This window comes from Balaenoptera physalus, assembly GCF_965194825.1.
Source record: "Balaenoptera physalus genome assembly, chromosome: 16".
In the NCBI taxonomy this organism is placed as follows: domain Eukaryota; kingdom Metazoa; phylum Chordata; class Mammalia; order Artiodactyla; family Balaenopteridae; genus Balaenoptera; species Balaenoptera physalus.
The window spans coordinates 82,445,663-82,460,005 of NC_138898.1; the positions used below are offsets into that span (position 1 = coordinate 82,445,663).

The 14,343-nt window shown below is 54.0% G+C and overlaps 1 protein-coding gene and 2 long non-coding RNA genes across 14 annotated transcripts in view; 2 read left to right on the top strand and 1 right to left on the bottom strand.

Moving 5' to 3' along the window:
- Positions 1-14,343, bottom strand: part of RCC1L (RCC1 like) — a 52,635-nt gene that overhangs the window by 11,675 nt on the left and 26,617 nt on the right. For 3 of the 10 annotated variants that reach the window (XM_082432344.1, XM_082432343.1, XM_082432342.1), the window contains 4 exons: positions 13,325-13,506; positions 10,345-10,432; positions 9,330-9,503; positions 34-837 (listed from right to left, as the gene is read on the bottom strand). In XM_082432344.1, the coding sequence (XP_082288470.1) occupies positions 203-837; positions 9,330-9,503; positions 10,345-10,432; positions 13,325-13,506 (1,079 nt within the window). In that variant the 3' untranslated portion in view covers positions 34-202. Of the gene's footprint in view, positions 1-33; positions 838-3,738; positions 3,988-4,032; positions 4,174-6,854; positions 6,941-9,329; positions 9,504-10,344; positions 10,433-13,324; positions 13,507-14,343 lie in introns of those variants that run through there. The other 7 variants (XR_014255224.1, XM_082432346.1, XR_014255223.1 and 4 more) reach the window with 5 other exon arrangements.
- LOC309646276 lies at positions 799-4,512 on the top strand. The gene is made up of 3 exons (XR_014255237.1): positions 799-920; positions 1,886-3,159; positions 4,377-4,512. It is a non-coding gene; the product is annotated as an uncharacterized lncRNA (long non-coding RNA).
- On the top strand, positions 4,655-13,422 carry LOC309646273. Of its 3 annotated transcripts, none has more exons than XR_014255232.1 (3): positions 4,655-6,801; positions 11,314-13,206; positions 13,292-13,422. It is a non-coding gene; the product is annotated as an uncharacterized lncRNA (long non-coding RNA). The 3 variants fall into 3 exon arrangements; XR_014255233.1 differs by having other exon boundaries at positions 13,141-13,206; XR_014255234.1 differs by having other exon boundaries at positions 13,153-13,206.

The following is a 14,343-nucleotide window of genomic DNA, read 5'->3' on the forward strand; positions in this document are numbered from 1 at the left end:
AATGATCAGGTTAAAATAAAAAGGCCTCTCCAGTTCTTAAAAACGAAAAAGCAGAAAATAGACTTTATTCCAAAAGAAAGAGATTTTTAAAAGACGTCTTTAAAGAAAAAGACAAGTTAACTACTAATGCAAATGTTTGTCACTGTTTCTGAATTTTCCTTCTCGGAGGCTAGTACTCCAGCCAAGCTTTCGCAGGATGTGTTCAGAGCCCTTGGCCCACAAGAATGTGGCCTCGCTCTTCCTCCCGAGGGGGCTTCTCAAGTCTTCCAAGCCAGGCAGTAAGAATGGTTACAAGGCTGCTGAGAGCCGCGGGCCCACAGGGTCCTGGGCTGGTGCCCACTGGCATTTCCAGGGAGAACCCCAGCGCAAGGGGTTTCGGCTGGTGTCTCAGCAGCAAGCAGGGACGGCTGAGCGGGCTAAGCTTTCCAAAGACCAGACGTGACACCAGAAGCCGCCGCGTGTTCCCCAGAAGGAGCCGAGATGAGCAGATCATCCTCGCCCTGCCGGGGCCGCACACCCCTGGGGCTCGGCCGATAACGGCGGCATCTGTGCTGAGTGCAGCACGTCTCACCCTCGGCAGGGGGGGGACCCCGTCCCGGCACCTCCAGTCACACCGCTCCGGGCCGCAGGGGAGCGCGGCACACCACACGGAGGACCCGACCCTCTCGGGCCCCATCCAGAGCCCCAGCGGCTGCCTCTGCTGCGCAGTCCAGGCGGTCCTGAGGCCAAGGCCTGGCTCGAGCGGGTCGGGCAGGAGGTTCAGATGAAGGACCTGGCCAGAGTCACCATGTGATCCACGCCACACGCCACATCCACAGGCTCCCCAGGCATCGTCACCTGAACAAACAAGACCCAGCACACCGTGAGGAGGGATGGCCTGGCGGTGGCCGAACAAGGGCCTGACCCTGGCTCTGCTCTGGGTAAGTGACCTAACCGCTCTGAGCCTCGGCTCCCTCACCTGGAAATGGGGTGCTTACGCCCACCCGGCAGGTCTGCTGGGAAGGGTAGATGCACCCACCGTGGGAAGGGCCATCCTGACTCCCCACCCAGACCAGGGCAACACCCCCCCGAGAGGCCACTCTGGGCATGCGCACGGACCCTGCATGCACCGTGCTGGGAGGTGCACACCCCAGAGGCCATTCCCCATGTGTGACTCCCCAGAGGTCAACCTGCGCTCAAGCCAGCTGTTCAGTGACCCTTCCCAGGGGTCACCAGACAGCTCCCTGGAGCAGCTCCAGAAACCCTCCTGCCCTGCGCTGCCCTCAGCGTCCACTGTGGGAAGGAGGCCTCCCAGCCCAGTGTCTTCACCCACTCTACCCGTCAGCTCCAGACCCAGGCAGGCTGCTCCCAGGTCCCGTGCACCCCGGAGGAGGGGTGTTTACTGCGTCTCAGAAGGTGCCAGAGGCCTGGCTGGCAGCCCTGCCGACACTGCCACCCACACTGCCACCACTTCTTCCCAGGCAGGCCCAGCCCTCCGGGTGGCGTGCACACAGCCTCGTGCGGGTGTGGAGGCTCCAGCCTGCGGGCCCTGAAGGTGACTCTCACTGTCCCACAGCTGGGCCGTGGAGACGGACCCCCCCCTCCCTCCAAACTCCATGGTGCCCACAACACAGGTGGGATCTCCAGGTGCACACAGCCCCCCAGTTCTCCAGGAGAGGGGCACTTTGCTTTCTCCTCTTGTTGTATTATTATTATAAATGTTATTATTATCACTATTATTACTTTGAATAGGTGATAGCCACGTGGCTACGATATAAAATGACATTCAGTAGAAAAGAGGAAAAGGTATTAAATACCTTTGGACGCCACCCTGTCATCATATGCCCTGCTCCCCACCTTCCCTCTGAACTGGAAACTACTTTTAACTGGTTTCTTGTCTTTCCAGAGGTTCTAGACGCAGAAAGCCGGTGCGAGCGTAGTGTCCCCTCAGGGAGCAACTTCGAAGACGGCGCACCTGCACCTGCACCTCCCCCTCAGCCCCTGCCAGGACGCTGACGCTGCTCTTCTGACCAGACCCGAATCCTGCCGTCCCTTCCCAGTGGCAGCGCGCAGCGGGGCAGCGTGACAGCTGGAGAGGGATCTGTAACAGCCTGCAGAGTTTACTGAGCTTTGGAGGAAAAGGCCTCGTCCAGATGGCCTGCCCTAAAAGCCCAGAGGCAGCAACGTCAACCGTTCAGAGACAAGTCCATTAGGGTTTCCCAGCCACGAGGCAAACGGATGCTAGTAACCAAGTCGTGCTACTCACCCGTCCCTAAACAAACGCCTTCAGCAAAACCTGTTACAGAAATCACTGAACAAACATGCAGCGGTGCCCTCAGCTCATCGCAAAGGCCCAGAGCTGCAGAAAGCGTTCCAGGCTGGCCATAGAAGCAGAAGAAAACATGCTGCCTGGGCTGACCAGGCCAGGTGAGCTCCTAGCAACCTCCCCGGGCCACGAGAGCACCTTTATTGACCTTCCCCCAGGAAAGGGCCACGCTCCGCGCTGACCTGCGGCCGAGCTGTCACACTTAGGCACCTCTGTCCTTGTTCCCCAAGGGCTGTGACCATCAGAACCCAAAGCAGAGGGAGCCACCTCGCCTTGGCTGACTCGCCGGGACGATGGTCGTGGCTGACGCCGGCCCCAGGAGCCTCCCTGGGGAGCAGCAGGTGGCTCCCGAGGCCCCAGCCGCCCCCCCCGCGGCCAACTGCCTCTCAGTGCAGCCTCTGAACTGAGTCCAAGAGAAGGCTGCCCTCAGCCACATTTTATTTGTGGCCTCATCAGGGTTAAAAGGAGTTTCTATTCTAAACCAATCTACACTCACATTGTTGCAAAGGCAAACAGTTCCAGAAAACGAACCATATTTGGCCTGAGTGACTCTGAAAAGTTGCAGCAGAATCAGCGTAGGAACAGCTCTCTGCACAAGGACAAGTTCCCAAGACACACACCCCCCAGGTGAAGGACAGAGGACGGCAGAGGAGGAGCGCTGGACCAGCTGTGATCTGGCCACCGGACTTGCCGTGTCCCCACTCGGCTGCACCCGAGGTGCCCTGCCCAGCGCCCAGAAGCCAGGCCACACCCCGGAGGGGAGCCGCTCAGCCTGCGAGGAGGCCCAGCCCCTGCGGCGCGCCCTCCCCTGGGGCGTCAGAACTGCCAGGGCCTGTGGCTCCTGAAGCAGCCAGGTAAGAAAGAGGCCCAGCAAGCAGAGAGTTCCCAGCTTGTGCTCCAACCCAAGCCCCACCAGAGAGGCGCACGGTGAGGGGGAAGCATAGTCTGCACTCAGAGCACCGAGTTCACGTCGCAGCCCACCCACTGCGCAGCTGGGAGACTGGGCCAGCGGCTTCGAATCCTGAAGTCAGTGTGCACGGGTGCAGGCTGGGGGGCAGCCCAACCTTCACAGGCTGTTCTGAGGATAAGAGAGACGGTGCAAAGCACCGGCCCCCGGGACAGCTCCGGGCCCTGAGAATGGCGGTCATGTGCGATGGAAAGTGAGGGCATGGCCTGGGTGGGGGTGGGGCCACTCGAAAGCTCTCCCCAGTGTCCTGTTCCCAGGCCCGCAGGGCTGCCATCGGGCAGAGGGTCCCCACCTCTGCCTCGCCCTCCCTCCACTGTGGGGACTCCAAGGGAGCCCAGCTCAGGCCCTCGCAGAGGAGGGGGACCATGGTGACGTCTTAAAGTCAGAAATTCTGAGTCTCATTCTTGGCTCCGCCTTTTTTTTTAAATAAGTTTATTTTTGGCTGCGTCGGGTCCGCTTCGTTGCTGCACGTGGGCTTTTCTCTAGTTGTGAGCGGGGGCTACTCTTCCTTGCGGTGTGCAGGCTTCTCATTGCAGTGGCTTCTCTTGTTGCGGAGCACGGGTTCTAGGCGTGCGGGTTTCAGTAGTTGTGGCACGTGAGCTCAGTAGTTGTGGCTCGTGGGCTCTAGAGCGCAGGCTCAGTAGTTGTGGCGCACGGGCTTAGTAGCTTCGCGGCATGTGGGATCTTCCCAGACCAGGGCTCAAACCCGTGTCCCCTGCACGGGCAGGCAGATTCTTAACCACTGCGCCACCAGGGAAGCCCTCCGCGTCTTACTAGGTGTGTGACCTTAAATCACTGAACCTCTCTGAGCTCTGAGCATCAGTGTGGAGGAGGAAAGCATCCTGGACAGCTTCCGGGAGGAGAGGTTTCAATCAGGTGACTCAGATGTCACTTCCTAGGCCTACAAATCATCAGAAAAGCCCAGGCTCTGTAAGTAAGTCTAAGAATAACTAGTTAATACCACTGTAGGAGCTACAAATATGGCTTTACTCTTTTTTTTTCTTTCTTGGAATACTTTTTAAATGATGTAACATATCCCCTACTTAAGATTAATGAGAAAATAGTGTTTAAGGAATAAAAATCACCTGCAATTTTTTTTTTAAGTGAGACAACAGAACAGACTGGAGAAAGGTCCAACTACCCAACAAGAGACTAACCTTTAAGGAATCCAACCTAGTTGATCGAAAACCTGGTTCCTGTCACCACCACCCTCCCAGAGCCCCAGCCTCGCATCTTGGAGCCGGCGTGGACCTCAGCGCCATCCTCCCGACCAAAAGGTGACACGTGGGTGAAGGAGCTCCACAGACACACAAGGGGAGACAATGGTGTGGGGCATGAAAGCAGCCGTCACGGGAACAGACCAGAGTGCCCTTTCCCTGATGGCATGGAGGCCGGGAATGACACTTCAGAGGGACGTTCAGCGCAGGGGTCTGGCTTGACCAACAGGGCATCCGCCCCCAGGCCTGCCACCCCACCACAGAGGCCAAGCCTGGCCCGGCCACTTGGACAACGAAAACGCTCTCAAACCTGATTTCACAGCTGATCTTCGCTCTAATTGGGAGGACATGAAGGCAGGTGGGGAGCCCCTAGTCACAACGGTCATTCAAAACCCACTTGCTTGGCCGTTTCCCCAGCTGCCCCTCAGAAGGAAGTCCCTTGCAGCGGTGGGGGGTGGGGGGTGTTAAAGAGAGGGCTGCGAGAAGCCCCCAAGAGAATGAGCAGGATTCTAACTGCTCCGTATTCCCTGAGCTGCCAGCCGAGGTCCACCCGCCACCATGCCTTTCCTCACCCGGGCTGGGGTCCCCATGGGACAAGCGGGTCAGCACCAGCCAGGCTGGGAACAAGTCTGGGCCACAGTCATTTTTTTTCCAACAAGTTTAAAGTCTCCCTTTTGACGTGTTCTCTTAGAGAAAGCACCGGGGTCAAGGCCTGCCGAGCTCAGGGGAGCCCGCAGCCAAGGGGAGGGCTGAGAGAAAGAGCCCCTAAAATACCAAAGTAAGTGCCTCGAAACACTTTCTGTGGGTTTTTGACCAATAAATGCTTTCTTTTTCTTTCTTTTCTTTCCTTCTTTCTTTTCTTTCTTTCCTTTCCTTCTTTCATTCTTTCTTCTCTCTCCTCTCTCTCTCCCTCCTTCCCTCCCTCCTTCCCTCCTTCCTTTATGGCTGTGTTGGGTCTTCATTGCTGCGCGTGGGCTTTCTCTAGTTGCAGCAAGCAGGGGTTACTCTTCCTTGCGATGTGCAGGCTCCTCATTGCGGTGGCTTCCCTCATTGCAGAGCACAGGCTCTAGGCACGCGGGCTCAGTAGTTGTGGCACGCAGGCTCAGTAGTTGTGGTTCACGGGCTCTAGAGCGCAGGCTCAGTAGTTGTGGCGCACGGGCTTAGTTGCTCCGCGGGATCTTCCCAGACCAGGTCTCGAACCCGTGTCCCCTGCACTGGCAGGCAGATTCTCAACCACTGTGCCACCAGGGAAGTCCCCCTTATTTTTTTTTTTAATTACACATTTCTTTTGCATTTTTACACGTGTTTTTTTAAAAATGCTTTACACAACCTCAAAACACGTTATAAACCTAACCTTCGGGCTTCCCTGGTGGCACAGTGGTTGAGAATCTGCCTGCCGATGCAGGGGACACGGGTTCGAGCCCTGGTCTGGGAAGATCCCACATGCCACGGAGCAACTGGGCCCGTGAGCCACAATTACTGAGCCTGCGTGTCTGGAGCCTGTGCTCCGCAACAAGAGAGGCCGCGATAGTGAGAGGCCCGCGCACCGTGATGAAGAGTGGCCCCCGCTTGCTGCAACTAGAGAAAGCCCTCGCACAGAAATGAAGACCCAACACAGCCATAAATAAATTAATTAATTAATTTTTTTAAAAAAACCTAACCTTCAAAGAAAACACTTAGGCACGTACACACGCGCGAACACACGGAAGTGCACACACACAGGCGTGCACGCACACAAGCGCCTGCTCCTCTACACAGAGACTATCTCTGGACGGGGTCGATGAAACCAGAACCAGTGGCTGCCTCTGGGACAAGAGATGGGAGACTTATTTTTCATAATACATTTCGTACCACGTCCATATGTTCTGTATTCAAAAAAATAAATAGCCTTTTCTTTTTGAAGAACTTAAAGAACTGACTTAGTAAACGACACTAAGATAAACTACAACTTAAGAGGGAACCCTCTTCCCCTTTAATTCTGAAATGAGCCTTTTTGTGTAATTGCATCCTCCCCTCAGAAGAGCCTTCATATTTCACTCTGAGGGCTGTGGTAAGGCACTCTGAACATTAAACATTCCGCTTTCTTTTAAATTCGCTGTAAAACATTCCTCTCCACGGGCCTCTGTAAACAGCTCTCGGCACGTCCACTTCTTCATCTCAACCCTCTCCCTCTCGGAGCCCCGAGGCACCCGGCCTGCAGCTCACTGCTCCCTGAGGCACCCGTGTGCCCAAGGCCAGCCTCCGAGGAGGCTTCCTACAGGCACCACGGGGCTGGAAGCCCGGGCCCGGTGCTGGCCGGGCTGCTGCGTCAGGTGAGTCTGCCCTGCGGGCACGCCGCCCTCACGCCCACCCAGCCCAGCCTTACCCTCCACGGGAAGTACTGGTCTTCCAGGCGACCGATTCCCAGGCACCCTCGGATGTTCTTGCCCCACACAAAGAGCTCTCCTCTGTCTGCAAATAAAGAAAAACGGCTTGGTTGGGGCTTGAGGCCAAGGGCAAGTCTCCAAGAGGAGGAAGGGTCATGAGAATAGGCTTTCTAGAACCAGGTACAAAAAGATCAAAGTTAAACTTCAGTTTCTCCCAGGCATTAATGCTTTCTTCTAAGGGGACAAGTATACAGTACCATCCCCATACCAAAAACACGTCCCGGCCCAGATTCATGCTGGGTCCCTCTCACGGGAGATGAACACATGCCTGGAGGTGGGCCCAGGGGCTCCTGCACACGGCCCGCTCTGTGCGGCCCTTACACACACACCCTCACCACCCAGTTATGTCCAACCGAACCCTGCCCTCCACAACTCCTGAAATCTCAGCATCCTCAAATCCTGGTCACGCCCTGACAGAGTGAGAAGTAGGACAATTTGTCATGTCTGGGTCTCCATGTCTCAGGAGCATTTGGTCAAGTGACACACGGTGACAGGGCGCCTGTCTGGGCCGAGTCTACATCTGTGTGCTGGGAGCTGGGACAGCCCAGGGACTGACACGCACGTTCCTGTCCTCGCGGGGCTGGAGCTAGTTGAAGAGCGAAAATTAAACAAATGATTAAACCACCTAATGCATGTTTTCAAATTGTAAACAGTGCCATGAAGGAAAAGGATAGGCAGGGTGCTGTCGGGGCAGGCCAGGAGACTGAATCCAGACTGGGGCTCTGCGAACGCCAGCTCCAGGATGGACCCTCAGACCGGGCAGGGCCCTCAGCACAGACTTCCGTCCACACCAGCCTGGGGCATCCTCGGCACAGAGCCCCCATTTCCCAGCCCCCTCTGGCAGAAGGCTCTGGTCATGGGAAGAAGAAGGGAAGACATGGAGGAGCCGGGACTGAAACAACCGGCTGATTAAATACGGGACCTTCCGCGACGCGCTGGCAGAGCCCTCTGGTCTCGCTGCCGTCCTTGGTCTTCCACCTCACAGGTGTGTTTAACAGAGCAATTCAGTCTGGCCCCCAGCACGTCAGCAGACCGCAGGGCAAACCAGAGGAGCCCAGGCTCTGAGGCGCCCTCTACCGAGGAACAGTCACTGGCACTGGAGGGTGGCTGTTGGGTCTTGGGGGAAACCTAGGTAGGATTTCATTTCAGTGTGACCCCAAATGGCCTCATGGCATGACAGCAGACAAAGCAATCTACCCTAGTCAAAGGCTTCGTACGGGTTTCCAAGTACGTGTACTTTGCACATAGTTTAAGCCTTAAACACTGGGGAAATAGGTTCCTGTTACCTCCAGAATTCGCCCACACTGACTCTATCTGCTACATCAAAATAGCTTTAAAACGCCAATGTGACACACGCATTTGCAGATGAAGGTGGCTGACCCAGCGAGAGGGGCGTGAGGGGTCCTCCACGCCGGTCACCACTGCTGCCACCCAGTGCCTCAGCGCACAGACAACACTCCACGCACTGCCACAGCGGCCCACGCTGCAGCCGCCGCTGCTCAAGCCCCAAACCCTGAAACGCAGACAGTGACTGAACGGTAGTGAGGGCTCCGGAACAGACGGTGCTCGTCTGGAGCAGTCCTCACGTTAGCACGAGGCCAGGGAACCCAAACCGACTGTCCCGGCCCAGATGTTTCTAAAGGAAACAACAGCTTGCCGTGAGACAAGATGGTCTTTAAATTGCAAGGAAAAACTGAATTTACTTGAGAATCACAAAATGAAATTTAGTTCCGTCTTACTATTCAAGTCAACTCACGAGGAGCAAATTGAACCGACAGCCGCGGTGGTGGGATGAGAGCTGTAATCGAGAAGCGCAGACACGCGGGAGGTCTGCAGAGTAACTTTGTATGTCATGGCTTGGTAATTGGGCAACCCTCTGAGAAAACCTCCATTTCAGCCCCCCTTCGATCACTCCCCCCAGCACTGTGGAGAAACCGGGCACATCTACCCCCTCAAAACCACAGGACAGTCTTACAAATGTGCCTCTTGCCGCCCCACGCTCCTGGCTTGGATGAGGGTCGGGCTTGGCCAGGAACCGGGATGAAGCCCCCCACGTTCACTTCCTGCTCACCCACCGCGGACGTACCAATCCTCCGCGGGTTGCCCCCAGCAGCCCGGCCCACTCGAGGGTCCCCTCTCCCACCACCGACTGCATCCGCTTGAGAAAACTCACTGCAACGCCAGCCTAACCACAAACCAAATGAACTGAAAACAAACCTCCCGGGTGAAAAGGAGACACACATTAGACCACCTCAAGCCAAACAACTTCTGGATTGGCTGCTCTCTTTAAATATCCACACAAGGGCGCCACTCCGCTGGATGGATGGAAACTGAGAGCGGCCCACGGTTTGGGGCTGAACCTGAGAAGGTGAAGCTCGGTAAGGCCTTGGGGCCACACGCGCTTGGTCACTTACTGGTGAGGGCGGCGAAGTGGTTGAGTCCACAGCGAATGCGGGAAACCTGGACTCCTGGGTTGAACTCCGTCAAGCCAAAGAGAGTGGGTGGAATCATTTCTGGAAGGGCAGTTTCCATGAGGTTTGGTCCTTTCCCAAGAATTCCATAGCCCCAGACGAAAACATGTCCTTCTCCTGGATTACAGTAAAAACAACGGTCAGGAAGTCAAACCAAGTGCAGCCCTCCCTCACTAGAAATTCGAACCACACCACCAAGATGCATTATATCCACATGGACTTTTTTTTTTCCCCTCTTCTTGCTTGGCAAGAACATGTTGACATTTAAAATAATGTTTCTTTTCTCCTCTTTCAAATTCTTGCTTGTGGAGTATGTCTAGCCAGCTAACCAATCTCACAACACAAACGTCCTACATCTTGAGTGTGCTGGACGGGGCCACTCCATAAATCAGCCACAAACCCCACGTGAACACAGGAGAGCCTCAGAGGGGCAGCTTTTCCTAACAGCTCTACGTCGCACACGGATCAGAAGACCAAGCCAAGTACACACACAACTTCTGGCCAGATTCTAAAATTCGTAATGATCTTCAGGTCATAAAAAATTTACTACTCATCACTGGTGCCAGACGTTTAATCCCAGGGGCTTGGCTCCCAGTACCTGAACCCTAAGGCTCTTCTCCTGTGTGCCCGTGGCTCTTGGTACGGCCTCTCTGGAGAAGGCAGGCCTGGGGGCTTTGGCCCAGGCGTAGGGAGAGGGAGCAGTAGTGCATCCGCCACTCCAGAGGTTTGGATAGTTACTCAGCTCTACGCTGGCTGTTCGTCGACCTATAAATCACGGCTGTTATCCTTCTGTCAAGAATGTCACCCTCACCCTCTATTAAATGAACTAAACTAACTAGATCTTCCCACAACCGTGCTCCCCGCACTGAAAACCACAGCCTGAATCCAGTGGACACCAACTCTTCCTCACCCAACCCACCCACAGCTTCCCAGCCAACTGCCTGCAAGAGGGTCTCACCATTTAATACAGCACAGCCTGTCCCCCCACTCGCAGCCTGCTTCACCCGCCCGACTCCTGAGAAGGGCAAGCACCGGGGGACGTTCACCTGAATCAAAGGAAGGGTCCACACTGTTAGGAGGACAAACCAGCGAGAACTTGGAAATACTGTTTCATGTACAGAGTAGATAAGCCCCAGCTCATTCATTCCCTCCCCATGTATCTCCTGAACGTCGTACACATGCTAAGCTTCTAACTGGGTGCTGGGAAGATGACAGGCGGCAGGAGAAGCAGTCCCGCTCTCAGACTGCAGCCCAACGGGGGAGGCAGATGTCAGCCAAAACTAACACAGGATGGATCTGTGCTGAATGCAATGAAGGAGAGCACAGGGGTCCCTGGCGTGAGTGTCAGGGAACCTGATCTGGTGTGCGGGGAGGAGCAATCAGGAGTAAGCGGGCCAGGGGAGAAGAGAAGGAAATCCCAAGGCAGCGAGATGGACGTGCAAAGGGAGCAAGGTGAGTGTGGCACGTTCAGGAGCTTAAACAAGGTCAGAGTGGCTGAAGCAGGGGGACAAGGGGGAGTATTTGTAAGAGGCCGGTGGGGAGAAGGGAAAGCAAATCACGCAGGGTGCTGTTGATCACGGTTAGGATTTGGTCTCTATCCTAAGCACAACAACGAGGCAGTAAGGGTTCCAAGTGGGAGAGGGACGTGATTTCTAGAGGGGAATGTGAGTGGACGTGGGTAACAAGGGAGAAGGGCCAGGATGTCGACATGAGCATGAATTCACTCCGGGATGTACTGAACTTGCAGTGCCTAGAGACGGCCAAGTGGCACTTCTGCTCAGAGTGACAGATGGGAGGGTCAGGGGTTGGGAGAATGAAGTGTGGCCAACTTAGCTGTCCAGCAGGATTTGGTCTTGGCACCCCTACTGAGGAATAACTTTGCAAGACAGATTTTAAGTGCTTCCGTGACAGCCATGAATCTTTCCAGAGTCACTTGCAAATGGAGACAGCTGGAGGGTAACAATCCCTAAGATGACTCCAAAGGAATAAAGGGGCTTACTGATCCGAGATGACGCGAGGCTGCTGGCCTGGCCTGGCGTCTGCTGCCTGGCTCTCACAGCTTCTCTACCCAACTGGGCTCTGGCACAGGGCCCTCGGCAAAGGCTGAGAAACGCTCCAGCAAAGAGCCATTGGAAACGCACCACTGTTGTCACTGACAGGATGAGGCTCAGACCACGTAAAGATCATGGATGCGGTGGGCTGCTTCCAAAACAAATGACCCGTCTGTGCTAGTCACACCATGGATAATCTGCGCCCTTGTGTGTGGGAGTTAGGCCTAGTGACTTGCTTCTAAAGAACAGAATTCCAGCACACGTGAGCGGAAGGCACTGCCAAGATGAACTTACAAAGCCCTGGCTTCCGTCTCACTGACGCGCTCTCTCGCCCTCTCACTGGCTCACTCGGCTGAAGCCACGCTGTGAGCCGCCACTTGGAGAAGCCTGCATGGCAAGGAGCCCAGGAAGGCTTGGACGGCCACTGTGAGCTGGCCAAGCGCCAGCGAGGACCTGGGTCCCCAGGGCCAACAGTCCACGAGGACCTACACCCTGCTGCCAACCACCAGGACGGGCCCGGAGGAAGGGCCTTCCCAAGGTGAACCCCAAGGTGACACCAGCCTTTGAGAGGCTCAGAGCCAGAGACCCAGCTAAGCCACCCCTAGGTTCCTGACCCACAGTAACGGTGAGACAATAAATGTGTGTTGTTTTAAGCCGCTCCGTGGTGGGGTCCTTTGTCATGCAGCACAGATAATGACGACATGACCCTGGCTCTGCCCTCACAGGAAGGCCGTGGGAGACGCTGATCTCAGGCCTTGCTATCCGGAAGCCCAGTCCCTCTTCTAAACATTTTATTTGCTGTTTATCTTACGGGAACAATGAATCATTTCAATGACCACGTTTTCGTCTCTGTTTTGGCTACAAGAGAGCTCACAGCCAAATCTGCAGCCACTTCTAGCTACTGTGTCAGACCACAGAGAATGAATTTTTTCATCCAATTAGCTATCTTTATCCGTTTGTGCATATCTCTTTATCTATTAATATATATTTAAAACACTTCTGTATGTTGTCAGAAGTTTGATGACATTAAGTCCTTATCACTTAGAGATACATGCTGATTTATGGATATGATGTCTAGGATTTGCTTCAAAATAATGCAGGACAGAGAAGCAGATGGAATTACAGATGCAACGAGATTGGCCATTAGGTGTATGGGGCTTTTTGGAGAGCAGGGTGGGGAGGGTGAATGAAAATGTTCTGGAATTAGTGGGGACAGTCGCACAACCTTGAGAATATACTAAAAACCACTAAGTCACACAATTTAAAACAGTAAATTACCTATTTTTTTGAACGGGCCATTAGTGGGTAATTGTTGAACATGGATGATGGATACAGAGATTAATTATGCAGTGAGGTCAACTTTTTGCTTACATTTGGAACTTTCCTTAATAAAACGTTTAAAACCCTACTGCACTGCACTGACGGTGTGACAGGGAGGGGCCGCCGGCAGGACTGCCAATGCCCTACTGCATGATCTGGGGGCCGCACAGGTGTCTTCATCAAGGAGCACACCCCAGATCTGTATGTTCGGGGGTACGCACACTAGACGGCAACAAGAGGCCGACCGTGACATCACAGGACCTTATGTAAACAGCCTCACATCCCTTTCAGAACAAGACAGGGCACACAGCCATACCTAAACTACTGCTCTAAACCAGGACTATCTCATCGAAGTATTGATAATGATGGCTTTTGCATCTAAGCTTTCTTTCCAGGCTCCAACGAGATCGCCAAGAACTCGGCCCCTTGAAGAGGCAGCCGTAGCACAGGTGAGGCCTACACGGCACCCTACACATCACCCCTTCGTGAAGGATCTCTTCTCAACATCCTTAACACTCCACTTCCACCCCCCAGCCCCGGGCTGCCGAGGACCTCGTGGGGTCGCACCTGTGTGGAGTCCGTGACCGAGGCCAGCTGCAGGTACTCGGAGTTCCCCCACCCGAAGAGGCTGCCATCGACCGACACAGCCAGGCAGCAGTCCCCGTAGGTGGCCACCTGGACCACGTTCACTCCGGCAAGGTCTCCAGCCAGCTTGGTGGGCACGCTGGTGATATCGTAGTGACCCAGACCTGGAACGATGGAAAACTGTGTTACTTACTTTTAATTGTTTATTCTTTTAACAAACACTTGCATTGACCTACTATGTGTCAAACACAGTTTTAAGCACTTTGCAAACATTAACTCAAAATCCTCGTCTGTTACTCTACATGCTGTACAACTTCCTTCTCCATGTTCTCTCAGAAGAGGGAAAAACATCATAGTAATTGTTTACTTTTAAAACCCTTGATGGGACTTCCCTGGTGTTCCAGTGGTTAAGACTCTGTGCTCCCAATGCAGGGGGCCGGGGTTCGATCTGTGGTCAGGGAACTAAGATCCCACATGCCACAACTAAAAGATCCCACGTGCAGCAACGAAGATCCCTCGTGCCACAACTAAGACCCGGCACAGCCAAAATAAATAAATAAATAGAATTTCAATAAATAAACAAACAAATAAATAAATAAAACCCCTGATATTTTCTAAGTCTGATTCAAGTTAGATACCTTTTCAGGATGAAACACCAACACACAATGAACCTATGAGACCTTGTATATTACATACAGGCACACCTCGTTCTACTGCACTTCACAGATACTGCATTTTTTACAAATTGAAGGTTTGTGGCAACCCTGTATTGTCAAGTGATGGTTGGCACTTGGGGGGCAGTATTTTTTAATTAAGATACGTACATTTTTTAGACATAATGCTATTGCACACTTAATAGACTACAGTGTAGTGTAAACATAACTTCCATATGCACTGGAAAACCAAAGTTACAACAAGCAATTCCTAATGCACTGCTGGGCTTGCTAAAACATAAAAGAAATCTCTAAGAGCCCATCCCACCTCAGCCCCCCACCCCACAC